Here is a 27,041-nt window from a genome sequence, read left to right as displayed (position 1 = left end):
AATCTTCGCTGCTTACACATAATACCGGTGGATACGGAGGACGGCTCAACTAAGAAAATGATAAGGTCATTCGAATTACTGTGGCGAGCGAGTTTAATGCTACAATGAAACTGAAAAAAATTGTACTGGCGATAGGAATGAACGGATGATTTCTATAGAGGCAAAGTCGAACCAAGGGGGCAGGCAAATTTGATATAAATACTCCGGAGGGGGGGGGGGCAATGCGCTGTTATCTGAGACCCTTGTGTCTGTCAATGTGCAAGTAGACGCCAGAGCGGTGGAAGGTTTTGCTAAACCAATCAAGGTGGAATTGTACAAAACGAGTTCCACGTCCGGTGTAATACGCACATTACTGTGTTTGTGGGGGACGTGAAACAAGGTAGGCCTCATAACACTTGTAATTTCTATATCATTCAATGGTCTAGGTTTCCGGATCCATTATTAGCCTATTTAGTAGCCTAGCCTAGTGAAGTCTGAATAGCTCAGGCTTCACCCAACTGTCCTTTATCAACCTTGCCAGTGTATATATGGAAGTAAGCCTGTGTTTGAATGGACCAGGTTTGATTCTGTTGGACCATTTATCTTCGGTTATGGAGGACTACCCTAATGTTATACAGCGATCAGCTCCAAGAGTGCAGTTTGCGAAAAACGGGATACAGTCAGCAGCGTTGACACAATACATTTAGAGGCTACAGGATAGCCACCACTCCAATCTAGTGTCCCGTTCGTTGCGCTCCACTTATCATCTTATCATAAACGGACAACGGGTACGTTCGATCGAATGGAGATGTAACGGTTCTGATTAGGTTCTATTTCGTAGGCTCGCGCACATGGCGTAGCTGCTGGTGATGGGCTCGAGCTTTTTTATTTGATGTAGCAGTGAGCACGCCTCTCTCTCCCCACTACCGCAGTACCGCTGCTTCTAGAACGCTACGGTGCGTTAAACCATATAGTTTATAGATCAGGTTATTAAACATTCACCTTTTTCTGATGTTGGATGATGATGATTTATAGCCAAGTAAATAGTAATATTATTTAATCGCAGCAATGTTTCACCCTCTATTGAGGGCCATAGCCTAAACTACATGATAAATGTATGTACTGACATGTTGGCCAGAGCATGTAATATCCATCGTGCCGCAGAGTGAGTCTTGCTGATGAGCACTTTGACGCACGCGATCATAACTACTCCTGCTCCCCCTTCGTAACGGAAATATATATCTCGTAAACAAAAATGATGTGCTCTTGTTGACACAGGTACCAACTATTGTTACCGCATGTGTCCTCGTGATCTGTGCTGGCTCTAGTCTCTGTGTCCGACAGTAAATCATCAATTTTAATGTCATCTGTGAGCCCAAGCTTGTGCTGTAAATGGACAGGATGTCCAGACAAGAACCATAATAAACAACATTTATCTCCGGTGCTGCATACCGACATGACGATATTGGTCCAAAGCCAATTTTATAATTGCTTGATACCAACATATACATGTACCTTTGGCCTAGTTTGTACATCGATTGTGGTGCTAGCCCTGTACATGGCCAGGAAGACTTCTTTTGTCAGGACGGTCACAAACTGGACCTTGCAGAGACAGACAAGCATAGGGCCTATCCATAATTGAATGTAGTGGTCTAAATCTGGAAGTGATAAATAAATAGGAACACCTTTTAAAGGGGGGGGTGAAGAGGGAACCACTGTAGAGATTTGGAACAGAGAAAGTGAGGCCTCTCTCCCCTGATGGAGAAAACCCTGGATGTACAGAACTAATCTTCCACAACTAGATGTGATTCCTGCTCAGGAAAGGCTTGGAGGTAGCAAAGGTTGTGTTTTTGGTCACCCTCTGTAGCCCTTTCCTGCAGTCAATGACCAATAGCACCCTCTCTGGCCTCTTGGGTGGAAAGTTATTCATATTTTTCATAATTACTTTTTTAATGAAAATCCTGTCTTTCTATGTCAAACAGTTTTGTTATATTTCAGTGTTCTGTGATGTATATAAAGTGTAATATTGGGATGGAAACTCAAAATTGAATACATTTAAACTATATATCTAACATGGTACAATTGCCTTTTTTTAAAGCCCACAACAATGTGTGTGAGGTGGATACTTTTGTTTCAAAGTAGATTTGTTTAAGACGACCAAGAATGACTCTGTATGGCCCTGATTTAGCCCACTGCAGTAAAAGGTTAAATTAATTACCGTACCTGGTGGTGACACTCATCTTGTGTAAAAAGGTCAGACTGTAGGCTGTAGATCTATTGTAAGGGTATATTTTATATATTAGCTAGTAATTCAGTAGGCACTCCTATCCAGAGAGCACTGAGTGCTTTCAACTTAGGAAGTAGAGAAGACCACACACCTCAGGTTCACTGTGAGTGCAACCTCTGTGCTAGAACAGAAGAGAGAGGAAAAAAAGTGAACGTGTTTTGTCAAATATAATTCTAGTTTTTCAAGCTTTAGAACAGCTTGTTAACGTTTGTTTTGTGGGAGGGAAACAATGAAGCAAGGTGTCCTTTGCAAAAGCCAAAATGACTAACTATTTTTCAGAAATATGGAACAATTGATCGAGACACTTGTTATTCTAAATCCAGAAAATGAATGTAACATGATGACATTAACGGTGACTTGTTTTCCTTTCCCTCCAGGATGATGCGCCTGGCTTGCTGCACCGTCCTCCTCTTCCTGCTCCGTCTCTTGGTGGGCCTGCCCTGGTTCCAGGTCCTCCCCTCCATCCTCATCTTCTACCTGGGCTCTGGAGGCTGGAAGTTCGTACTCATTTTCGCCAAAACCATCAGAAGAGATTTACAGTGAGTGGAAGTATAGTGTTGGGTGTGTGTCAGTGTGGACCTGTCTACACCTGTCTACACCTGTCTACACCTGTCTGCAAGTCAGAAGCACGTTTACAGAAACACAGGTTTTAATGGCGTTGAACAACCAATCCATTTAGACAACAGATACCTTCACCATGGTTAGGACTATAGGAGTTGAATTGTCTACAACAAGAAAAGCAGCACATTCCTGTAAGACAAGGAGGAATGTGCCACAGAGGAGACGAGAGCTCACGTGTGTTACAGAAGGGAATGTTGAGTTAGTCATGTATGGAGGAATGTTCAAGGACAAACGAGAGACTAAACGTGGTGGAGAGAGAGTAAAGACAAAGCAGACAGATGAGAGAGAGAGGGAGAGGTTCCTCTGTATTACGAGTTCACATTCAAAGCTAGCTAGTGTTGTGATCTGTTCACCATGGTGACAGGTACTTCCCCTTGCACTTCAATGTTCTGATCCGAAAGGTCTGGATTGGTGTAGTAACACTTCAATGTTCTGATCCGAAAGGTCTGGATTGGTGTAGTAACACTTCAATGTTCTGAAGTGTCTGGATTGGGGAAGGGGAATCAGTTGTTACCAAAATACCAGAAAAACCCTTACTTGGAGTGAAGTTTGGTGTGTCGACCTGATTAGTCAGACAAGTAAAGTAATGTCCTATCTCACTTTCAATTAAAAAAAATATATTATTTCACCTTTTATTTAACCAGGTAAATCAGTTAAGAACAAATTCTTATTTACAATGACAGCCAACACTGGCCAAACCTGGAAGACGCTGGGCCAATTGTGCGCCGCCCTATGGGACTCCCAATCACTTCCGGATGTGATACAGCCTGGTTTCAAACCAGGGACTGTAGTGACACCTCTTGCATTGAGATGCAGTTTCTTCGAGCGAGTGGCGCAGTGGTCAAAGACATGATAAGGTTTATTCCATAAGGGACAATTGTGTCGGCCACACGGGTTTCATCAGTGTCATAGATGAATCCCATAATAAACCAACCTATAAATTAATTAATTTATTATGTGATTCATCTATGACCATGATGAAACCAATGTGGCCGACAAGGTTTATTCCATTAGGGGCAACTACTTGCACATTCATCTTCTGCACATCTATCAGTCCAGTGTTTAATTGCTAAATTGTAATTAATTCACCACTACGGCCTATTTACTGCCTTACCTCCCTAATCTTACCTCATTTACACACACTGTATATATACTTTTCTACTGTATTATTTACTATATGTCTGTTTATTCCATGTGTAACTCTGTGTTGTTGTTTGTGTATCATTGCTTTGCTTTATCTTGGCCAGGTCACCGTTGTAAATGAGAACTTGTTCTCAACCAGCCAACCTGGTTAAATAAAGGTGTTCTCAACTGGCCTACCTGGTTAAATAAAGGTGTTCTCAACTGGCCTACCTGGTTAAATAAAGGTGTTCTCAACCAGCCAACCTAGTTAAATAAAGGTGTTCTCAACTAGCCAACCTGGTTAAATAAAAATAAAATATTATTGCAAGTGAGATAGAAACATACCTTTTTCTATCTGAATCGGTTGTTACTACTTACCCAAACCGAGGCGAGTTCTGTTACCCTAGTCTGGTCAGCCGTCCACCATAGTGGCTGGAACCAGGCAGGATAGGACAATGAAAATCTAATATTTGAGCCAGCACAGTGCAGTTTGGATTCGCACGATAGTGTTAAAAGAGTAGTAGTGGTGATTGGCCGTTATTGTGAGACTCATGTGAGGGGCTCTGTTTCCCTTTACCCTACTGTACAGTTTAGTAATAAAACTAAAGAGGAACTAGTCACTGGTTGGAGAGACGCCTCGTACCCTTTGAGTGACACACCCCAAAGGAATGGTTTCAGTTAAACCTGCCCGTTCAGAGGGACAACCTTGATGGACCTGTATAGCTTATGAATAGAAAGAATACAACGGGTATAACTTTTAGATACAGTAAAATACAAAGAGTACTACTCCCACTCAAATCATACAGAACAATACTTGCAGGAGGCATGTATAGCTTTCTGAAAATGTAATCTATAGCCGATCCACATGAATAGGATGTTTTTATTGCTTATTTAGACTTTGTCCTGGAGAGCGAAACAAACCTTGGTGTTACAATATTTTACAACTGAAAGCCGCTGTTTCACTAACTAATGAGTCTTTAAATGGACACTGTCTGTTTGCTCAATAATTGCCACAGTTATAAAATTATTATAAAAGTTATAAAGTTACATGCTACAGTTTTATCAGCGTATTTGTTTCTCAATGTAAATTGGAAGCCTTTTCTGGATTTGAACTTTGATCCCGGAAACAAAACATGTATTGATAGATCGCTTAATGTAGTTTATTGCTTCCTCAGTGTACTTCACACCAGCTGCTATTTAGTCAGGAAAACCATGCAGAACAACATCAGGGTTGTGTTCATTAGGGCATGCAAGTCCGGCTAGTTTACCACCATGTCTCTACATTCAGATTAACGTTATGTTCTCTTTCGGCTCTTAGTTCTCTGAGTTGTTGTTTCTCAGCCCCTCTTTAACCTCCCTCTCCTCCACAGTGCGGCAGGCGTCCTCCTCAAGGTGAAGTCAAACGTCAATCGTCACCTGAAGGAACGAAACACCCTCCCTAAGATCTTCGCCGAGACGGTGCGTCGCCATGGGGACAAGACTGCGCTCATTTTCGAGGGCACAGGCGAGAAGTGGTCCTTCCGGCAGCTGGATGAGTACTCCAACCGTGTAGCCAACCTGCTGCTCCAGAGGGGCTTCGTGGAAGGGGATGTGGTGGCTCTCTTCATGGAGAACCGGTCCCAGTACGTGGGCCTCTGGCTGGGCATGGCCAAGATAGGAGTGGAGGCTGCTCTGATCAACTTTAACCTGCGGCTGGAGGCCCTGGTGCACTGCGTCACCATCTCAAACGCTAAGGCTGTGGTGTTCGGCAGCGAGCTGACCGAGGGTGAGGACCAGGGGAGTTAGTGGAAGGATGGGGGGAGGATGTGGGATGGAGGGAGGATGTGGGATGGAGGGAGGATGGGTGGGTGATGGAGGGAGGGAGGATAGAGGGAGGATGTGGGATGTGGGGAGGATGGAGGATGTGGGATGGAGGATGTGGGATGGACGGAGGGAGGGAGGATGTGGGATGGAGGGAGGGAGGATGTGGGATGGAGGGAGGGAGGATGTGGGATAATTTTTTTTGTTTTTTTTTTACCTTTATTTAACCAGGCAAGTCAGTTAAGAACAAATTCTTATTTTCAATGACGACCTAGGAACAGTGCCTGTTCAGGGGCAGAACGACAGATTTGTACCTTGTCAGCTCGGGGGTTTGAACTTGCAACTTTCCGGTTACTAGTCCAACGCTCTAACCACTAGGCTACCCTGGCTGAGTGACAGGTGGCTGGAGGGAGGGAGGGGCGGGAGGGAGTGGCTGAGTGACAGGTGGCTGGAGGGATTGTTTGAATGACGGATGGAGGGAGGAAGTGGATGGAGGGATGGACAGGGGGCTGTAAATCTTTATTTAAGTAAATTGTACATGCTAAAGGCCCATTCCTGGACATACTGTAGATTTGGACTAGTGCTGGACTACATTCTTTTTAGTCTAGGACCAGGCTTAGTCTAGGACCAGGCTTAGTCTAGGACCAGGCTTAGTCTAGGACCAGGCTTAGTCTAGGACCAGGCTTAGTCTGAGTCTGGGAAACCAAGGGTTTTATTTGATTCTCTGTTTCTGTGACATTAACTTTAAGATCACTTTCCTGTCTTGTCTCGCTCTCCATCTCTCTCTCCCTATCGCCCCCTTTCTTTCTCTCTCTACCTCCCACTCCCTTTCTCTCCCTTGCTCTCTCTCTTCCCCGTCCTCCCTCCCTCTATCCTACAGCTGTGTGTGAGGTCCACAGTTCCATGGGGAAGACAGTACAGATGCTGTGTTCAGGGGACTGGGACCCCAAACGTGTCCCTGCAGGGACAGAGTGCCTGGAGCCTCTACTGGATGCTGCCCTGACCCACCTGCCCATCCGCCCAGACCGCTGCTTCACTGGTCAGTCAATCAATCTGTCCAATCACACTCAGTCAGTTTATAAGGAGCCAAACCTGGACTCGGTTAATATTTTTCTTTCCAAAACGTTTTAGTGTTTGATTGAACCTGTCTAAAGTGCAGTGTTTGATTGAACCTGTCTAAAGTGCAGTGTTTGATTGAACCTGTCTAAAGTGCAGTGTTTGATTGAACCTGTCTAAAGTGCAGTGTTTGATTGAACCTGTCTAAAGTGCAGTGTTTGATTGAACCTGTCTAAAGTGCAGTGTTTGATTGAACCTGTCTAAAGTGCAGTGTTTGCAATTTCTGGAGTATTCCAGGCAAGATCAATCAAGCCCCTAGTTTTACTGCTTTTTCCACTGTTTTCTATTGTAGGTCTGTTGTATGTTTTTATTGATTTCTCCCCATATGTCGGTCTTCCAGATCGTCTGTTCTACATCTACACATCTGGGACCACTGGGATGCCCAAAGCTGCCATCGTGGTGCACAGCAGGTAGGCACTCTGGATCTTATATCTCTCTCTCTCTCTCTCTCTCTCTCTCTCTCTCTGTATCTCTCTCTCTCTCTGTGTATCAGTCTCTGTATCTCTCTTGCTCTCTCTCTCTGTGTGTGTGTCTTGCTCTCGCTCTCTGTGGCTCTCGCTCTCTGTGGCTCTCGCTCTCTGTGGCGCACGCTCTCTCTCGCTCTCTGTGGCGCACACTCTCTGTGGCGCACGCTCTCTCTCGCTCTCTGTGGCGAACGCTCTCTCTCGCTCTCTGTGGCGAACGCTCTCTGTGGCGCACGCTCTCTCTCGCTCTCTGTGGCGCACGCTCTCTCTCGCTCTCTGTGGCGAACGCTCTCTCTCGCTCTCTGTGGCAAACGCTCTCTGTGGCGCACGCTCTCTCTCGCTCTCTGTGGCGCACGCTTTCTCTCTCTGTAGCTCTCGCTCTCTGTGGCGCACGCTCTCTCTCGCTCTCTGTGGCGCACGCTCTCTCTCGCTCTCTGTGGCGAACGCTCTCTCTCGCTCTCTGTGGCGAACGCTCTCTGTGGCGCACGCTCTCTCTCGCTCTCTGTGGCGCACGCTCTCTCTCTCGCTCTCTGTGGCGAACGCTCTCTGTGGCGCACGCTCTCTCTCGCTCTCTGTGGCGCACGCTCTCTCTCGCTCTCTGTGGCGCACGCTCTCTCTCGCTCTCTGTGGCGCACGCTCTCTCTCGCTCTCTGTGGCTCTCGCTCTCTGTGGCTCTCGCTCTCTCTCGCTCTCTGTGGCGCACGCTCTCTCTCGCTCTCTGTGGCGCACGCTCTCTCTCGCTCTCTGTGGCGCACGCTCTCTCTCGCTCTCTGTGGCGCACGCTCTCTCTCGCTCTCTGTGGCGCACGCTCTCTCTCGCTCTCTGTGGCGCACGCTCTCTCTCGCTCTCTGTGGCGCACGCTCTCTCTCGCTCTCTGTGGCGCACGCTCTCTCTCTCTGTGGCGCACGCTCTCTCTCTCTGTGGCGCACGCTCTCTCTCGCTCTCTGTGGCGCACGCTCTCTCTCGCTCTCTGTGGCGCACGCTCTCTCTCGCTCTCTGTGGCGCACGCTCTCTCTCGCTCTCTGTGGCGCACGCTCTCTCGCGCTCTCTGTGGCGCAATCTCTATCTCGCTCTCTGTGGCGCACGCTCTCTCGTTCTCTGTGGCGCACGCTCTCTCTCGCTCTCTGTGGCGCACGCTCTCTCTCGCTCTCTGTGGCGCACGCTCTCTCTCGCTCTCTGTGGCGCACGCTCTCTCTCGCTCTCTGTGGCGCACGCTCTCTCTCGCTCTCTGTGGCGCACGCTCTCTGTGGCGCACGCTCTCTCTCGCTCTCTGTGGCGCACGCTCTCTGTGGCGCACGCTCTCTCTCGCTCTCTGTGGCGCACGCTCTCTCTCGCTCTCTGTGGCGCACGCTCTCTGTGGCTCTCGCTCTCCCTGGAGCTCTCTCTCTCTCTCCCTGGAGCTCTCTCTCTCTCTCTCTCCCTGGAGCGCTCTCTCTCTCTCTCTCCCTGGAGCTCTCTCTCTCCCTGGAGCTCTCTCTCTCCCTGGAGCTCTCTCTCTCTCTCTCTCTCTCCCTGGAGCTCTCTCTCTCTCTCTCCCTGGAGCTCTCTCTCTCTCCCTGGAGCTCTCTCTCTCTCTCTCCCTGGAGCTCTCTCTCTCTCTCTCCCTGGAGCTCTCTCTCTCTCTCTCCCTGGAGCTCTCTCTCTCTCTCTCTCCCTGGAGCTCTCTCTCTCTCTCTCTCCCTGGAGCTCTCTCTCTCTCTCTCCCTGGAGCTCTCTCTCTCTCTCTCTCCCTGGAGCTCTCTCTCTCTCTCTCTCCCTGGAGCTCTCTCTCTCTCTCTCTCTCTCTCTCTCTCTCTCTCTCTCTCTCTCTCCCTGGAGCTCTCTCTCTCTCTCTCCCTGGAGCTCTCTCTCTCTCTCTCCCTGGAGCTCTCTCTCTCCCTGGAGCTCTCTCTCTCTCTCCCTGGAGCTCTCTCTCTCTCTCCCTGGAGCTCTCTCTCCCTGGAGCTCTCTCTCTCTCTGGAGCTCTCTCTCTCTCTGGAGCTCTCTCTCTCTCTGGAGCTCTCTCTCTCTCTGGAGCTCTCTCTCTCTCTCTGGAGCTCTCTCTCTCTCTGGAGCTCTCTCTCTCTCTAGAGCTCTCTCTCTCCCTGGAGCTCTCGCTCTCTCTCTCTCTCTCTCCCTGGAGCTCTCTCTCTCTCTCTCTCCCTGGAGCTCTCTCTCTCCCTGGAGCTCTCTCTCTCTCTCTCTCTCTGGAGCTCTCTCTCTCTCTCTCTGGAGCTCTCTCTCTCTCTCTCTGGAGCTCTCTCTCTCTCTCTCTGGAGCTCTCTCTCTCTCTCTCTGGAGCTCTCTCTCTGGAGCTCTCTCTCTGGAGCTCTCTCTCTGGAGCTCTCTCTCTGGAGCTCTCTCTCTGGAGCGCTCTCTCTCTCTCTCTCTCTGGAGCGCTCTCTCTCTCTCTCTCTCTCTGGAGCTCTCTCTCTGGAGCTCTCTCTCTCCCTCTCTCTCTCTGGAGCTCTCTCTCTCTCTCTGGAGCTCTCTCTCTCTCTCTCTGGAGCTCTCTCTCTGGAGCTCTCTCTCTCTCTCTCTCTCTCTCTCTGGAGCGCTCTCTTTCTCTCTCTGGAGCGCTCTCTTTCTCTCTCTGGAGCGCTCTCTCTCTCTCTGGAGCGCTCTCTCTCTCTCTGGAGCGCTCTCTCTCTCTCTCTGGAGCGCTCTCTCTCTCTCTCTGGAGCGCTCTCTCTCTCTCTCTGGAGCGCTCTCTCTCTCTCTCTGGAGCGCTCTCTCTCTCTCTCTGGAGCGCTCTCTCTCTCTCTCTGGAGCGCTCTCTCTCTCTCTCTCTCTCTGGAGCGCTCTCTCTCTGGAGCGCTCTCTATCTCTCTCTCTCTCTCTCCCTGGAGCTCTCTCTCTCTCCCTGGAGCTCTCTATCTCTCCCTGGAGCTCTCTATCTCTCCCTGGAGCTCTCTCTCTCTGGAGCGCTCTCTCTCTCTCTGGAGCGCTCTCTCTCTCTCTGGAGCTCTCTCTCTCTCTCTCTGGAGCTCTCTCTCTCTCTCTCTGGAGCTCTCTCTCTCTGGAGCTCTCTCTCTCTCTCTCTGGAGCTCTCTCTCTCTCTCTCTGGAGCTCTCTCTCTCTCTCTCTGGAGCTCTCTCTCTCTCTCTCTGGAGCTCTCTCTCTCTCTCTCTGGAGCTCTCTCTCTCTCTCTCTGGAGCTCTCTCTCTCTCTCCCTGGAGCTCTCTCTCTCTGGAGCGCTCTCTCTCTCTCTGGAGCGCTCTCTCTCTCTCTGGAGCTCTCTCTCTCTCTCTCTGGAGCTCTCTCTCTCTCTCTCTGGAGCTCTCTCTCTCTGGAGCTCTCTCTCTCTCTCTCTGGAGCTCTCTCTCTCTCTCTCTGGAGCTCTCTCTCTGGAGCTCTCTCTCTCTCTCTCTGGAGCTCTCTCTCTCTGGAGCTCTCTCTCTCTGGAGCTCTCTCTCTCTGGAGCTCTCTCTCTCTGGAGCTCTCTCTCTCTGGAGCTCTCTCTCTCTGGAGCTCTCTCTCTCTGGAGCTCTCTCTCTCTGGAGCTCTCTCTCTCTCTCTGGAGCTCTCTCTCTCTCTCTGGAGCGCTCTCTCTCTCTCTGGAGCGCTCTCTCTCTCTCTGGAGCGCTCTCTCTCTCTCTCTCTCTCTCTCTCTGGAGCGCTCTCTCTCTCTCTCTCTCTGGAGCTCGCTCTCTCTCTCTCTCTGGAGCTCTCTCTCTCTCTCTCTCTGGAGCTCTCTCTCTCTCTCTCTGGAGCTCTCTCTCTCTGGAGCTCTCTCTCTCTGGAGCTCTCTCTCTCTCTCTGGAGCTCTCTCTCTCTCTCTGGAGCTCTCTCTCTCTCTCTGGAGCTCTCTCTCTCTCTCTGGAGCTCTCTCTCTCTCTCTGGAGCGCTCTCTCTCTCTCTCTCTGGAGCGCTCTCTCTCTCTCTCTCTGGAGCGCTCTCTCTCTCTCTCTCTGGAGCGCTCTCTCTCTCTCTCTCTGGAGCGCTCTCTCGCTCTCTCTCTCTCTCTCTGGAGCGCTCTCTCTCTCTCTCTCTGGAGCGCTCTCTCTCTCTCTCTCTGGAGCGCTCTCTCTCTCTCTCTGGAGCTCTCTCTCTCTCTCTGGAGCTCTCTCTCTCTCTCTCTGGAGCTCTCTCTCTCTCTCTCTGGAGCTCTCTCTCTCTCTCTGGAGCGCTCTCTCTCTCTCTGGAGCTTTCTCGCTCTCTCGCTCTCTGGAGCTCTCTTTCTCACTCACTCACTCTCTGGAGCTCTCTTTCTCACTCTCTGGAGCTCTCTTTCTCACTCTGTCCCATCTTCTAATTCACTCTTTCTCTCACCTGTGTTTGACAGGTACTACCGCATGGCAGCCTTGGTATACTACGGCTTCGGTATGACGTCTGATGACGTGTTGTACGATTGCCTTCCACTCTACCACTCCGCAGGTAACGTGTGTGTGCGTGCGTGTGTGTGTGTGTGTGGTCCGTCCATTGTAATTGTTTCTGAAACACGTGTGCATGTCTTCTCCAGGAAACATTGTTGGCGTGGGGCAGTGCCTGATCCACGGCATGACAGTGGTCATCAAGAAGAAGTTCTCTGCCTCCCGGTTCTGGGACGACTGTGCCAAGTACAACTGCACGGTGAGACAGAGACACGCTGCTAGCTGACTCCCAGCAGCTCAGAGACTGCATGACACATATGTACAGAATAGGAGACCAGTAGAGAGAAGATGCATGTTTTGGGTTACTGCTCTGTTCAACTGTGTTGATGTTTATCTACAGCGAGAGCTCAAGGATATTCAGATTTACCATTAGGGTTCAGGGAAAGATCTGTTCAGGTGGTCAAAGTAGTAAAATGTAAATAAACAGGAAGTCATGTGGGTAGACAGCATTATAAGACTGCAGAAGTACCCAAAGACAACAAACTCAGAAGATTTGGGGAATAATAAAATAATATTTAGATCTGTAGATTGGTGTGGGTTTTTCACTTATCTGCACTCGTCTCATTGTGCTGGTGACTGACTGTTCGTCTCTCTGATCCCCAGATTGTCCAGTACATCGGGGAGATCTGCCGGTACCTGTTGAACCAGCCGGTAAAGGACATAGAGGGTAAACACAAGGTCCGTATGGCGCTCGGTAACGGCCTGCGCCAGTCCATCTGGGAAGAGTTCACCTCTCGCTTCAACGTACCACAGATAGCAGAGTTCTACGGAGCCACAGAGTGCAACTGTAGCCTGGGAAACTTCGACAACATGGTGAGGCGCTAGGAGGACATTTTGGATCTCACAGCAAAGAGCTGGAAGCAAATGATGATGCTCTCATAGTTTATTTTATGGTATTGGCAGACATTTTGGCTCTGAAGGCCTGCTTTGTCTATAGTGTGTGGTCCCAGGGAATGAACATCTTCTGTGTGTTGGTCTTTATTATGGCTCTCACTTCACATCTCAAAGCACATAAAAACACGTATGGTATTTCATCCTCAAAGTAAAGATGAGGGTATTAGTGGTCAGTGATGGCCTCTGTCACTTTGTATTGAATTTGGACTGCATGTTGTCGGTCTCCATTCTCCCATTGATTTGCTGAATCATAGCTATGGTGTGTCGCAGTTGCTGTAAAGCTTAACAGAGTTTCAGTGGTTTTAGATGGGTTGATGTTAACAGTATGGCATTGTCTCTGTTACAGACAGGAGCATGTGGCTTCAACAGCCAGATCCTCCCCTTCATCTACCCCATCAGACTGGTGAAGGTAGATGAGGAGACCATGGAGCTCATCAGAGGCCCCGATGGCGTCTGCATCCCCTGTGGGCCTGGTACGTCACTACTAGTATAGCTATAGTATTACTCTCTCAGGCCTGGTTGGTTTTAGTATAGCATACCTTAACCCTGACATTCTGAATGCTGTGCAAGCCTGGTATGGGTGAGATGGGCAACTTTGATGGGGGTGGGGGCCGCCCCAAAACATCTAAACTCATCATGAGGGTCCGCAGTTTCTTGTGGGTCTGCCTACCCACATCCGTACCCATGTGCCTACCTACATGCCTACCCACATCCACATGCGTACCCACACCCACATGCCTACCCACATTCGTACCCACATTCGTACCCACATCCACATGCCTACCCACATTCGTACCCACATTCGTACCCACATGCCTACCCACATGCGTACCCACATCCACATGCCTACCCACATGCCTACCCACATGCCTACCCACATTCGTACCCACCAGCCTACCCACATCCGTACCCACATGTGTACCCACATTCGTACCCACCAGCCTACCCACATGCCTACCCACATCCGTACCCATACATGCAGTCAGAGCCGGGCCCAGTCTTTGGGGGCTCTAAGAAACATGTATGAAGAGACCCCAGGCTAAACTACAGGAGATCTCTGAGCAGTTGTGGGCCCCAGAGACGAGGTGTGCCGGCCCACCCTGGCACCCGTCAACCACTACCCCACCTATGGGTTAATTAACCCATAAGGCACAAGGGGGTGTGGTATATGGCCAATATACCATGGCTAAGGGCTGTTCTTATGCACAACGCAATGCGGTGTGCCTGGACCCCAGGAAGAGTAGCTGCTGCTTTTGCAACAGCTAATGGGGATCCTAATAAAATACACAAACTGCCTTGCTGTCCAGGGAACTGAGCAGATGTGAGATCAACATAGCAGCTCTGAGTGAAACGAGGTTAGCTGACGATGGCACCATCATTGAACCAGTAGGTGGCTATAGGTGGAAAGGGAAACAAACGATGAGGACAGAGTACATGGGGTAGACCAACCTTCACGCATCTGCATGACACCTTCTGGCAGAAATGAGCCTTGTGAAAATCAGGATTCCTCTCAACAAGACCAGGCATGCCACAATAATTAGTGCCTACGCACCTACATTACCAAGCCCTGACAATAACCAAGCCCTGAGAATAGCCAAGCCCTCACAATAACCAAGCCCTCACAATAACCAAGCCCTCACAATAACCAAGCCCTCACAATAACCAAGCCCTGACAATAACCAAGCCCTGACAATAACCAAGCCCTGACAATAACCAAGCCCTGACAATAACCAAGCCCTGACAATAACCAAGCCCTGACAATAACCAAGCCCTGACAATAACCAAGCCCTGACAATAACCAAGCCCTGACAATAACCAAGCCCTGACAATAACCAAGCCCTGACAATAACCAAGCCCTCACAATAACCAAGCCCTCACAATAACCAAGCCCTCACAATAACCAAGCCCTCACAATAACCAAGCCCTGACAATAACCAAGCCCTGACAATAACCAAGCCCTGACAATAACCAAGCCCTGACAATAACCAAGCCCTACATTACCAAGCCCTACATTACCAGGCCCAAATTTACCAAGCCCTGACAATAACCAAGCCCTACATTACCAAGCCCTACATTACCAAGCCCTGACAATGTGAAAGAGCAGTTCTACTCAGAGCTAGACGACTAGTCATTCCTTGAGACTTCAATGCTAGGGTTTGATTAATGAATTCTTTAACATTTAAATACAGACATAAGGGCTCCAGCTGGTGTCGCCTCCACATACAATTTAAGACAGTCATCAAGGATAACAAAATAACTCTTAAAAGGTTATTTCCATTTTGGGCAAAGATGGAGTGGGACACTTAAAAAATAAACTGTTTTTAGACTGTTTCTCCATGTAACCCACATACAAATGAGCATAGTTAGGAGCCATGGGGGATCCCATAGAAGTACCCTTTGTCTGAATAAAGAAAGCATTTAGAAACATGAAGTAGTTGTGTGCGAGTACTATTTCAGCCAATGTTATGCATGCACTGGAAGGTAGTTCATTAGGGTCACGTTGCAGAAGAACGTTCCATGGCTTCAATACCGCCCTCGTGTGGAATATTTGTGTATAACGACTCAACATCAAAAGTAACTAACAAAGTATTTTCAGGGAGAGGATCAAGAGATTCAATAATGGGGATAGTTTAAAGACCCTTGCTCCCTTCGGTCTCAACGTAGACGTTGATCTGAAGCCATTCTTGTGATGACTGTGATTGTGCCATTGTAAATGTTTGTAGGCTTATGTAGCCTAATTGTATCTATGATCGTACGCTATCCGTTTGTTTTTGTATGCTATTTTAATATGAGACCAATGACGTTGGTCTCATATGTGATTTTCTGGATTTTTGTTTTAGATTCCGTCTCTCACAGTTGAAGTGTACCTATGATAAAAATGTACAGACCTCTACATGCTTTGTAAGGAGGAAACACTGCCGATTTTGCAGGTTATCAAATATTTGTTCTCCCCACTAAGTAGCACACAGGAGGACATTTTTCTCTGTTAAGACCATTTCCTTTTGCATTTCTAGCCAAACGTAAAATGTTCCTGTTTTGATTAATTTAATGGAGTGAGTTAGGTCTGCTCTATACTAAATTAGCATACCCCCTGAGTCCCTTCCCTGTTTCACACCTGGTAGTTTGGTGGATGGGACTACCAGCTCTCTGTAACCTAGAGGGCAACCAGTGGGTCCATCTCCTCTATACAATGTTTCTTGTAGAATGACAATGTCTGTATTTCTGAGTTCTTTGGTGAAGTCCAGGTTCCTGCTCTTTAGGCAAAAAAGGCAGATGACCTCAGGCCTGGGATATTCCAGGATGAGATGGAAGGCTTTGTGTTCCATAAAGTGCACAATGTTAATTGTGTGGTTTGGCCTCAGACCAGTAAGTGTGAGTAGAGTCTGATGAGCATCTGGTACATGCTAGTGTAAGAGTGGGCCTGTTTGCCTGCTCACGGCCTGTATGTGTGACTTTTCATGTTGAGGCCCTCTTTGCGGGAGTGGGGGGTATTGGGTGGGCAGGTGGGGGCATAGGTCTGATCTGAAGGGGCCTATATGGGGTGTGGGCATGGTTGGTTTGGGGGGGGGGGGGTGTATTGATTGGATGTGGTGCTGTGGCCTGGATTTAGGTCCTCTCAGCATGGGTCCTCTATATGTAGGTCCCGCAGGTCTGGGAGAGTGTCTCGCTGGTCTTGGCAGGTGGTCTGTTGAGCTGTGGCTCCTGTGTGAGGTGTTGGGGCTGTGGTTGAGGGCAATGTCCTTTAGGGTTCTGGCAAAGGTGGGCTCTGCTGCCTTGTATAGGTGGACCTGGTCATAAAGGCTGTTCAAGTCCAGGGTGCAGTGGTGGGACAGGGTGGAGTGGTGGGCCAGGGGGGAGTGGTGGGCCAGGGGGGAGTGGTGGGCCGGGGGGGGAGTGGTGGGCCAGGTAAACATTTGGTTTTGAGGCACAGTCACGGGAAATACTTGTGTTTACCCGCTGTATGGTAGCAGGGTGGAGATAACCACTTGTGCATTGGGAAAAGTAGAATAAGCTTTTTCAATCACTCCCTTGAGTGCTGTGGCCACCCTTTCCTGCTGGGCCCTCGGGTTGTTTGTGCATGTGTGTATTATGTGGCTGGGTGACCCTAGTTCAGTGGTTCTTAACCTTGTTGGAGGTACTGAACCCCACCAGTTTCATATGCGCATTCACCGAACCCTTAATTGAAAAAAAAAAAAAAATTCAAAACATAGGTATATATTTGACTGGTGCACAAAATGAACCGTGCATCAACATCACTGTGTTCAAAGAACAAAATCATCAAAACATTTTCACACAGATGATCATTTTCACACAAAAACAAAAACATAATAATGAATATTTACTGCAAATCAGTGTGACTTCTGCTGTTGCCTTTCAGAGACCAGTTCAGAAATGCGCGGCTTCACCTTGGCAAGTGCCTCTCTCATTTTTTCTCATTTTCGCAACAAAGTCTGTTCCTTTTCTTCGTTTTTATGTCCAGCATCCTCGAAAAGGATTGCTCGCAAAGATATGTTGTAACAAACGGTATGAAAATCTCCAGAGCTTTCTTAGCAATAACAGGGTACGTTACCATTTGTTGACACCAAAACGTTGAAAGCGTTGTTGTTCTGAAGAGTTGCTGTTGAACCTGGCTCTGCTGAATTTCAATGATTTCATCGAGGTATTCATCATTGACATCTGTTGTCTCAACACTAAACGTGAACGGCTGTCTCACCCATGCTGGATATGACTCTCTTGTAGGGAAGTATCCGTCGAGAGAATTTGCAAGCTCATCTAAGTGCGTGGCAATTGCTTGCTTCAGTTCAGCGGGTACAGAAATGTCTCCGATTCCAGATACATCTTCGATCTTACTTACACAGTCGTCCAGCAGGGGAAAGTTTGCGAAGTTATTGTTCTCTGTTCGTCGTTTCCATAACGGTAGCTTTTTTTGAAAAGCCTTCAGGTTTTCCTCCGCTTCGATGATGTTGACTCCACCGCCCTGCATCTTTTGATTGAGAGCTGCGAAGATATCGGCCATGTACGCTAAAATGAGAATGAACTCAGAATTTTTGAAGCAATCTGCATGACAATGTTGGTGCTCTTGCAAAAACAGGGCTAATTCCACACGCACTGCAAAAACACGATTCAGCACCTGTCCCCGGGATAACCACCTAACGTTAGAATGGTACAGAAGTACCTCGAATTCAGCGCCCATTTCTTTACACAGCTCACTGAAGATGCGATGCCGCAGAGCACTAGTTCGCACATTCCACTACAATTTTTAATACTTCTGCCAGTTTTGGAGGCAAGGTTTTTGTTGCCAACGCATGCCTGTGCAGAATACAATGCGTAACAATGATGTGTGGTGCATCGGCTTTCACTAGCGCACCAAAACCAGACTTTCTTCCCAGCATGACTGGAGCTCCGTCCGTACAAACTGCAGAAACCATATCCCACGAAAGATTGTTGTCTTTGAAGAAGTCATCCACAAGTTTCTTCACATCGGCTGCCTTAGTTGTTGTTGTAAGAGGCTTACAAAATAAAAATTCTTCCTTTATCATGTCGTCTTTCACATAGCGCACGAATACAGCAAGCTGGCTTAGATTGGAAACGTCTGTGGTCTCGTCGAGTTGAAGGCTGAATTTTGCCGGGCTTGAAATCAGATCTGCAACTACTTGAGCCAAGATGTCTTTGCTCATGTCCTCTATTCTGTTGCTGATGGTGTCATTCGAAAGAGGAATTTGGGATAACTTCGGCCTCTTTTCCCAGCATGATATTCGCCATCTTCAACGCAGCTGGTTTTATGAGTGTTTCACCAATGGTGTGTGGTTTGCCCTGCTTTGCGATCAGGTAAGCAACTTCGTACGATGCTGTGAGGATCGGTTTGTTGATGGGTACAAAGCCGAGAACAGGCAGAGTAGCCTTTTCATCGAATCTGGCTCTCTTCACCTTGAATTCAGCGAGCGTTGTGTTCTTGTATTTTCCATCGCCATGCAGCTTAAGGAAGTGTTCTCTTAGTTTTGCCGGTGCTAGACTAGAATTGCTCAACTTGGCATTGCAAATCATGCAGTTAGGACACTGACTCCCATCACGTTCGGTTATACATGTAAATCCATATTGTACATATTCGTCCGACCACTTTCTTTTTTTGCTCGACATAGTAAGTATGAAGGGATTAAAATATTAAGAAAGAAATCACAAGTCGACTACTGAGCGCACCAAATTCCCTGCAGCACAGATAGGCCAAGCGATGTAGCGTGATCACCTGCAGCCAATGATGGCCAAGCGGAGCGTGTCATCACGAATCATATTAATCGAATGTGTGTCTTGATCTCCGCCGAACCCCTGAGACTGACTCACCGAACCCCTGGGGTTCGATCGAACCCAGGTTAAGAACCACTGCCCTAGTTGGTCCTCAGACAGAAGGTCTAGTGCATGCTGGGTGTTTGGACACCACAGTTTATTTTCTTGTATATATTTCCCATTCGAGTCCATAAGGAACACAAGCCACAGATTGTATGTGTGTGTGTGTGTGTGGGCTTCTTCATTTGTCTATCCTGCTGTGATGTTGAGGCTATGGTCAGGGTCTGAAGTGGGCTGTTCTGCTGACTTCTCTGCGGGGGTGGCCTGTCTCTAATGGGTTGTTCTGTCACATGTCATCGTTCTCACCTTCTCCTCTAGTGTTCTGCTGTTTCTCCAGTAAATGTTGTCTCTCTGTTCTGGTTGAGGGGATGTTGTTGAGCTGGACAATTTTTTTTGGTGTTGGCTGGAGTGTTTTCACCTGCTGTTCCAGCTCCACCTGCCTTACTTCCAGCTGGGTGAATTTTATCCTTCATTTCAATGAGGGACTAGTGCTCTGTGCTGGGAGGTTGACTTTCCTCTTGGGGTTACTCATCTGTGGGGTTGAGTAAGGAAGAGGTCTGACACGCTCGGTATCTTTCTCAAGAGAGAGCTTCTCCTGCTGCGCTCCCTCTATGATTATGAGAAAGTCCAGCTGAAACTGTTTTGGGATTGCCCTGTACCAATACTGTTCCAGACTTGTACAGGTTGACATTGGCTGACTCTGTCATTGTTGAATATTATTCTGAGTTTCTACCCTTTGTGAACACCCCCCCCCCCCCTGTTAACAGAGGGGTAGTGTGTTAATATAGCTCTGTGCCATGCCAGGGGATGGTCTGTGTGGAAAATTAAGTTGCTTCAGGTCGGGGGGGGGACCATTTTTATAGCAGTCAGCAAAAAGTGTCTCTTTATTTTCCATAAGGAGCTTATTTTGTCCTCTTTCCATGTCTTCTCATTTTTTACATCCAGGGGGTACTGTATTGGGTGAAGCTGTGAAGCTTTGACACCTCTCACAAACCTCAGTGCTAATTGAAGTTGCAGACGGATCTGTTCAACACCACATGACATCAACATGGTAGCAGCATAAAACATGGACAAACATTATTGGGCTAACAACAGTAGATGGTCCAATGTGTACATGCACATTTCCAGATATCATCAGCAGTAATACAATTAGGGCACGGTAGAGGACAGGGAGCGCTCAAATTAAATACATATTTTTGTAATGTCTAGGCGTTAAAAGTAGCTTCAGACTAAACATTAGTCACTCAGTTCCAGGTTGGATGGTGTTTTCAGGTTTCCGTTGTGCTTCTTTTCCTGGTTGTTGGTTTTCAAGAGCACTTGCTGTATAGTCCTTGGGAATAAGAATCTTTGGTAGTAGGAATCCTTCCGTGTAATTTTGTCCAAAATCATGTTGTAGGTTTGGAGTTTTGATTTGGAGGGTAGTATCCTGTATATGTCCTTGTGGAAAAATCCAAGTTTCTGTCTCTCTCGCTCTCTCTCTAGGTGAGCCCGGCCAGTTGGTAGGCAGGATCAATCAGAAAGACCCCCTGAGAAGGTTTGACGGCTACGTGAACGAAGGAGCCAACAGCAAGAAGACTGCTAACAGTGTCTTCAAGAAGGGAGACACTGCCTATCTCTCAGGTGAGAAGCTATTTAACTTTATGGACTGAGAGAGACTTTATTTGTCTGTCTTTCTCTCCCTTACACATTCTGACAGTGAGGTGTTGAGGTATCTACTACGGAGCTTAACCTTGGCCCAGTCAAAGATGACTGCATTTCACAAGTCTCTGTCTGGATAACAGTGGTATTTGTTACTGAGTGGACTGTCCTGGCTAAATAAAAATGGCGGTCCTCATCATGGACCCATATGGTGACATGTACTTTTACAAACGCACAGCTTTGTTACTGATCTGTTTGCTTTCTCTCTCCAGGCGACGTCCTAGTCATGGACCAGTATGGTTACATGTACTTTAAGGATCGTACAGGGGACACGTTCCGTTGGAAGGGAGAGAACGTGTCGACCACAGAGGTGGAGGGAACCCTGAGCCGTCTGCTGGACATGATGGACGTGGTAGTCTACGGAGTGGAGGTGCCAGGTACAGTAACCACTCGAAACCACCACACAGCTCTTTTTTTCACCATTGTCTGTATTGATTTTCAATTTACAACAATGGGGACATTGTCTTTGTTATCATGACACCAAAACCAATCATACAACTGGGCCTCCACTGCCCAAACTGGTACAACAGTTCTCAGACACAGAGTATTATAGTTTCCCCAAAGAAAGGTTCTTAGCTAGCCTGGCACCTACTTTCTGTCTGACAACTCCGCTGCACAGCCAAGAGAGAGTGACCATTGATGTTTCTTCTGTGTGAAAAAACAAAATGCGCAAAATGAAGCGCTTTGCTGTTCTACGAGTGGTGTGGGACGGCGTGGTCGAGATAGATAAAGTACCCTGTTAGCTACAAAGCTTAAGGGAAACTCACCCCAGATCCCCAGTTTTGGTGAAAGGAGGAGAAGAAAGTGGCACAAACGTCTGTCTATTCAACATCTGTTCCATGTTGGTTCAACATAATTTCATTGAAAGGACGTGAAAACAACGTTGATTCAACCAGTGTGTGTCCAGTGGGATAGTGCTCTGAATTTCAATGGATTATCAAGGGGGTGTGCTTTGCTTTGCACTTTCTATTTGAAGGATGTTGTTAACTGTGTAGCCTGCTGGTTGTAATGTGAAGAGCACTAAAGCAGCAGCGAACTGGGTTTGGGCTGTGTGGCCCATGACGTCATCACTACAGCATGTTTTCAAGGCAATTCCAACTGTCTCCTTGGTTCTTACAGCAGTTGTGAAATACTTGATGATGTAGATGCAGATGCCTGTTAGCATCAATTAATTGTCAGTGATAAAAAAATCATCAGAAATAATCTTAACATGTTTTATAGTGCTGATGGGACTATACCACCTTCTTACACTGAACAAAAATATAAACGCAACATGTAAAGTGTTGGTCCCATGTTTCATGATCTGAAATAAAAGATCCCAGAAATTGTCCATACGCACAAAAAGCTTACTTCTCTCAAATTTTGTGCACAAATTTGTTTACACCCCTGTTAGTGAGCATTTATTCTTTGCCAAGATAATCCATCCACCTGACAGGTGTGGCATATCAAGAAGCTAATTAAACACCATGATCATTACACAAGTGCACCTTGTGCTGGGGACAATAAAAGGCCACTCTAAAATGTGCAGTTTTGTCACACAACACAATGCCAAAGATGTCTCAAGTTGAGGGAGCCTGCAATTTGCATACCGACTGCAGCAATGTCAATCAGATCTGTTAATTTGACTCTACCATAAAGCCATAAGTGATTTTAAAACAGAGTTTAATTGCTGTGATAGGAGATAACTGAGGATGGATCAACAACATTGTAGTTACTCCACAATGCTAACATAAAATAACAGTGAAAAGAAAGCTTGTACAGAATACAAAATATTCCAAAACATGTTGTCCTGTTGACAATAAGGCACTAAAGTAATACTGCAAAAAATGTGGCAAAGAAATAAACTTTTTGTTCTGAATACAACGCGTTATGTTTGGGGCAAACGCATCACTGAGTACCACTCTTCATATTTTCAAGCATGGTGGTGGTTGCATCATGTTATGGGTATGCTTGCCATCGGCAAGGAGTAGGGAGTTTAGGATAAAAAATAAATGGAATAGAGCAAAGCACAGGCAAAATCCTATAGGTAAATCTGGTTCAGTCTGCTTTCCAATAGACACTGGGAGACCTTCACCTTTCAGTAGGACAATTACCTAAAACACAAGGCAAAATATACATTTAATTTGCTTACCAAGATGACATTGAATGTTCCGGAGTGGCCTTGTTATAGTTTTCACTTAAATTGGCTTGAAAATCTATGGCAAGTCTGTTTAGCAATGATCAAAAACCAACTTGACAGAGCTTGAATATTTGGACCATCTACAGTGGAGAGAACAAGTATTTGATACACTGCCGATTTTGCAGGTTTTCCTACTTACAAAGCATTTAGAGGTCTGTCATTTTTATCATAGGTACACTGTGAGAGATGGAATCTAAAACAAAAATCCAGAAAATCACATTGTATGATTTTTAAGTAATTCATTTGCATTTTATTGCATGACAAGTATTTGATCACCTACCAACCAGTAAGAATTCCGGCTCTCACAGACCTGTTAGTTTTACTTTAAGAAGCCCTCCTGTTCTCCACTCATTACCTGTATTAACTGCACCTGTTTGAACTCGTTACCTGTATAAAAGACACCTGTCCACACACTCAATCAAACAGACTCCAACCTCTCCACAATGGCCAAGACCAGAGCTGTGTAAGGACATCATGGATAAAATTGTAGACCTGCACAAGGCTGGGATGGGCTACAGGACAATAGGCAAGCAGCTTGGTGAGAAGGCAACAACTGTTGGTGCAATTATTAGAAAATGGAAGAAGTTCAAGCTGGATACTTATCTCCCTCACTAACTATAAGCATCAGCTGTCAGAGCAGCACTGCACCTGTACACAGCCCATCTGTAAATAGCCCACCCAACTACCTCATCCCCATATTGTTATTTTTTTTCTCTTTTGCACACCAGTATTTCTACTTGCACATCATCTGCACATCTATCACTCCAGTGTTTAATTGCTAAATTGTAATTATTTAGCCACTGTGGCCTATTTATCGCCTTAACTCCCTAATCTCACTACTTTTATACACACTGTATATAGATTTTTCTATTATGTTATTGACTGTGAGTTTGTTTATCCCATGTGTAACTGTGTTTTTGTCATTTTGCTTTATCTTGGCCAGGTCGCAGTTGTAAATGAGAACTTGTTCTCAGCTGGCCTACCTGGTTAAATAAAGAAAGAGGACTAAATGTGGAAAAAGTTGGTGTGAATACTTTCTGAAATCACTGTTTTCTGATGCGTGTGTCTGGGGCAGAGGGGACTGTGTGACTTAACTCGAACCCCTGTAGCAGGCTGAGGGCTTTATACAATCATAAATGTTTCCTTTGCATGTCTCAGGGGCTGAGGGGAAGGCTGGGATGGCCGCCGTAGCAGATCCAGAGAGATCTACAGACCTGGAGAAGTTTGGGAAGGATCTAGAGAAAGCTCTGCCACCCTACGCACGACCCGTCTTCCTACGCTTCCTCAAAGAGGTCAACAAGACAGGTGGGTGCAGTTGGTCATGTATACAGAATCTGTTACTTATGTTATACACTGAGTATACAAAACATTACGGAACACCTTCCTAATATTGAGTTGCACCCCCTCTTTTGCTCTCAGAAGAGCCTCAATTCGTCAGGTCATGGACTCTACAACGTGTTGAAAGCGTTCCACAGGGATGCTGGCCCATGTTGACTCCAATGCTTCCCCCAGTTGTCAAGTTGGCTGGATGTCCTTTGGGTGGTGGACCGTCCTTAATACACAGGGGAAACTGTTGAACATGAGAAACCCAGCAGCGTTGTAGTTCTTGACACAAACCAGTGCGCCTGGTACCTACTACCATACCCTGTTAAAAGGCACTTAAATCATTTGTCTTGCCCATTCACCCTCAATGGCACACATACACAATCCATGTCTCAAGGCTTAAAAGTCCTTCTTTAACCTGTCTCCTCCCCTTCATCTACACTGATTTGAAGTGGATTTAACAAGTGACAGAGTGTTTCAGAGGAGTTAAATTGGGGGTAAAAAAAAGTATAAATAATAAGGGATCATCGCTTTCACCTGGATTCACCTAGTCAGTTTGTCATGGAAAGAACAGGTGTTCCTAATGTTTTGTACACTCAGTGTATATTGTATCCTCTCCTCAGGGGGAGGTCAGGGACTGTATTCAAGAAGTGATGAAGTAGGACTGTGGATCTAGGATCAGGTCCCTTCTGTTCATATAATCTTATTCATATTGAACTAAAAATACAAAACTGATCCTGTATTAGCTGTTCTACTTGAGTCTAATTCAACCATTCCCCCCCCCCCCTTGCTCCTCCTCCAGGCACCTATAAGTTCCAGAAGACAGACATGCGGCGGGACGGTTTTGACCCCAGCATGGTATCAGACAAACTGTACTTCCTGGACCCCACCAGGGGGCGCTATGTGGAGCTGCATCAGGAGCTCTACAGCAGCATCATCTCAGGGAAGCAGAAACTGTAACTGTGAGATCTGATCACTCTTACCACCCCCCCAAAAAAAGAAATATCACCCCATCCACCCACACACACACACACACACACACCCTATTCCTGAAGTCGCTCTCCCTCCCCCAGAGAAACTCTTAACTCTTACAACCCACCTCTCTGCTCTCTCTAAGCCCACACCCCTCGTTACTTCAGTGACCACAGTGAGGGGCAGCTGGCTCATCCAGGTCACATGACAAGCCAATCTGACACCATATCCCACGATAGACCTAGAGCGACCTTTGACCTCTAAAGGCACCTCCCCCCCCAGAGCTTGACCTTGAACTTGACCTGCCCTGGAGCTATAGGAACGCTCGCTGGAAGGACACAGCTCGCTGGCTGAGAGGGGTGTGTGGCATGTCCAGAATGCAAAAACATAGTAACTTACTCCAAATGTAAGAGTCCTAGCTATAGGAACTTGACACAGTGAAAGAACTTGAATTGATTGAAGGAAACAGTCCTTTTGGTCTGTCGGTTTGTCCGTCTCATGTTGAGGTCATTCCCTCATAGGTCCAACCTGCACACTGCCCAGTCAGTGACCAGTGGCTTCTGTTGTGACACAAAATGGCCGATTTTGGTTTTAGTGGTGTTGACTCGGCACATCCATGTTAGGCATACAGTACAGCTAACCTGAAACTGATGGATTTAAGTGCAATAGGGCTCCAGCAGTGGCAGTTTACAGCTGTGAAGAAGCTCTCTAATATATTTAAATGTCTGCATTATACCAAATATATTTAATTTGTAGAATAGTCTTTACACGTTTTAAAACAAAAGGATGATTGTATGTTCAAGTTCCTGATAATATTCAAATTCTAATCATGTTTTGCTATATCCACAATTGTGCTCGGCTTTCTCCTGACCTCACCCACTAGGGGTGCTCCTCCTAGTCTTCAACTATAGAATCTACAGACCAACTCCCAGCTGCTGGAGCGCCAATAACTCTTACAGTTTCAAACCTGGTTCTGAATGTTCTGATTCTGGGTAGAAGATTCAGATTCTGAATGTTCTGATTCTGGGTAAATTCGTTTTTTTTTTGTCTGTGTCAACATTGTGCAGGTTGGGCCCAATGGATTGGCTTCGTCTTGTATGGCACCGTAGGCTCTCTTGCCGAAGAGCGTGCTGAAGTGAAAAGCACTAACCTCCTCTGTCTCTGAGGTGTTGTTGAGGATAATACTCTGGTGCTACAGACAGAAGGAGACTCTGACTCTGGTGCAGCAAGCCAAATTATCTAAACCAGGCCTTTCCAACCCTGTTCCTGGAGAGTTACCATCCTGTAGGGTTTCACTCCAACCATGATCTAGCACACCTGATTCTAATAATTGATAAGCTGAATCAGGTCAGTTAAAACTGGGGTTGGAACAAAAACCTACAGGAGGGTAGCTCTCCAGGAACAGGGTTGGAGAGATCTAATCTAAAGATGGTCCTTGCTCGAAGGGGGGAGAGGAGAGGAAAAGAGAAGAGAGAGAAAATATTATTTTCGTTATTGTTTGTTCTTCTACTTTCTTGTTTCATCTTCTCAGCAGCATGAATGATCAACATAGAGTACTGTGCCTTTACTGTGAGTTTACCCTCTCAGATTCACAGACCCTGTCCCCATCACCCCCTACCCTAACACTTCACTCCCTACAGTCCCCATCACCCCCTACCCTAACACTTCAGTCCCATCACCCCCTACCCTAACCCTACAGTCCCATCACCCCCTACCCTAACACTTCACTCCCTACAGTCCCTACCCTAACACTTCACTCCCTACAGTCCCCATCACCCCCTACCCTAACACTTCACTCCCTACAGTCCCATCACCCCCTACCCTAACCCTACAGTCCCATCACCCCCTACCCTAACACTTCACTCCCTACAGTCCCTACCCTAACACTTCAC

The 27,041-nt window shown here is 47.0% G+C and overlaps 1 protein-coding gene across 4 annotated transcripts; it reads left to right on the top strand.

Annotated features, from left to right (window-relative positions):
* LOC139422733 (long-chain fatty acid transport protein 4-like) lies at positions 1–26,894 on the top strand. 4 transcript variants are annotated; one of them, XM_071174041.1, is made up of 13 exons: positions 1–379; positions 2,644–2,805; positions 5,380–5,774; positions 6,690–6,848; positions 7,266–7,335; positions 11,654–11,745; positions 11,831–11,940; positions 12,345–12,554; positions 12,982–13,108; positions 20,460–20,597; positions 20,888–21,052; positions 24,013–24,159; positions 24,980–26,894. In XM_071174041.1, exons 2-13 carry the CDS (start codon positions 2,645–2,647, stop codon positions 25,135–25,137), a joined length of 1,932 nt encoding a protein of 643 aa, XP_071030142.1. In that variant the 5' UTR covers positions 1–379; position 2,644; the 3' UTR covers positions 25,138–26,894. The 4 variants fall into 4 exon arrangements, with proteins under 4 accessions (XP_071030142.1, XP_071030144.1, XP_071030143.1 ...); XM_071174043.1 differs by lacking the exon at positions 24,980–26,894 and adding an exon at positions 24,801–24,859 and having other exon boundaries at positions 125–379; XM_071174042.1 differs by lacking the exon at positions 24,980–26,894 and adding an exon at positions 24,277–24,471 and having other exon boundaries at positions 125–379.
* Positions 26,895–27,041: the final 147 nt, after the last annotated feature.

Source organism: Oncorhynchus clarkii, chromosome 12 (assembly GCF_045791955.1).
Source record: "Oncorhynchus clarkii lewisi isolate Uvic-CL-2024 chromosome 12, UVic_Ocla_1.0, whole genome shotgun sequence".
Taxonomy (NCBI): domain Eukaryota; kingdom Metazoa; phylum Chordata; class Actinopteri; order Salmoniformes; family Salmonidae; genus Oncorhynchus; species Oncorhynchus clarkii.
This window is presented reverse-complemented; position numbering and strand designations above follow the sequence as displayed.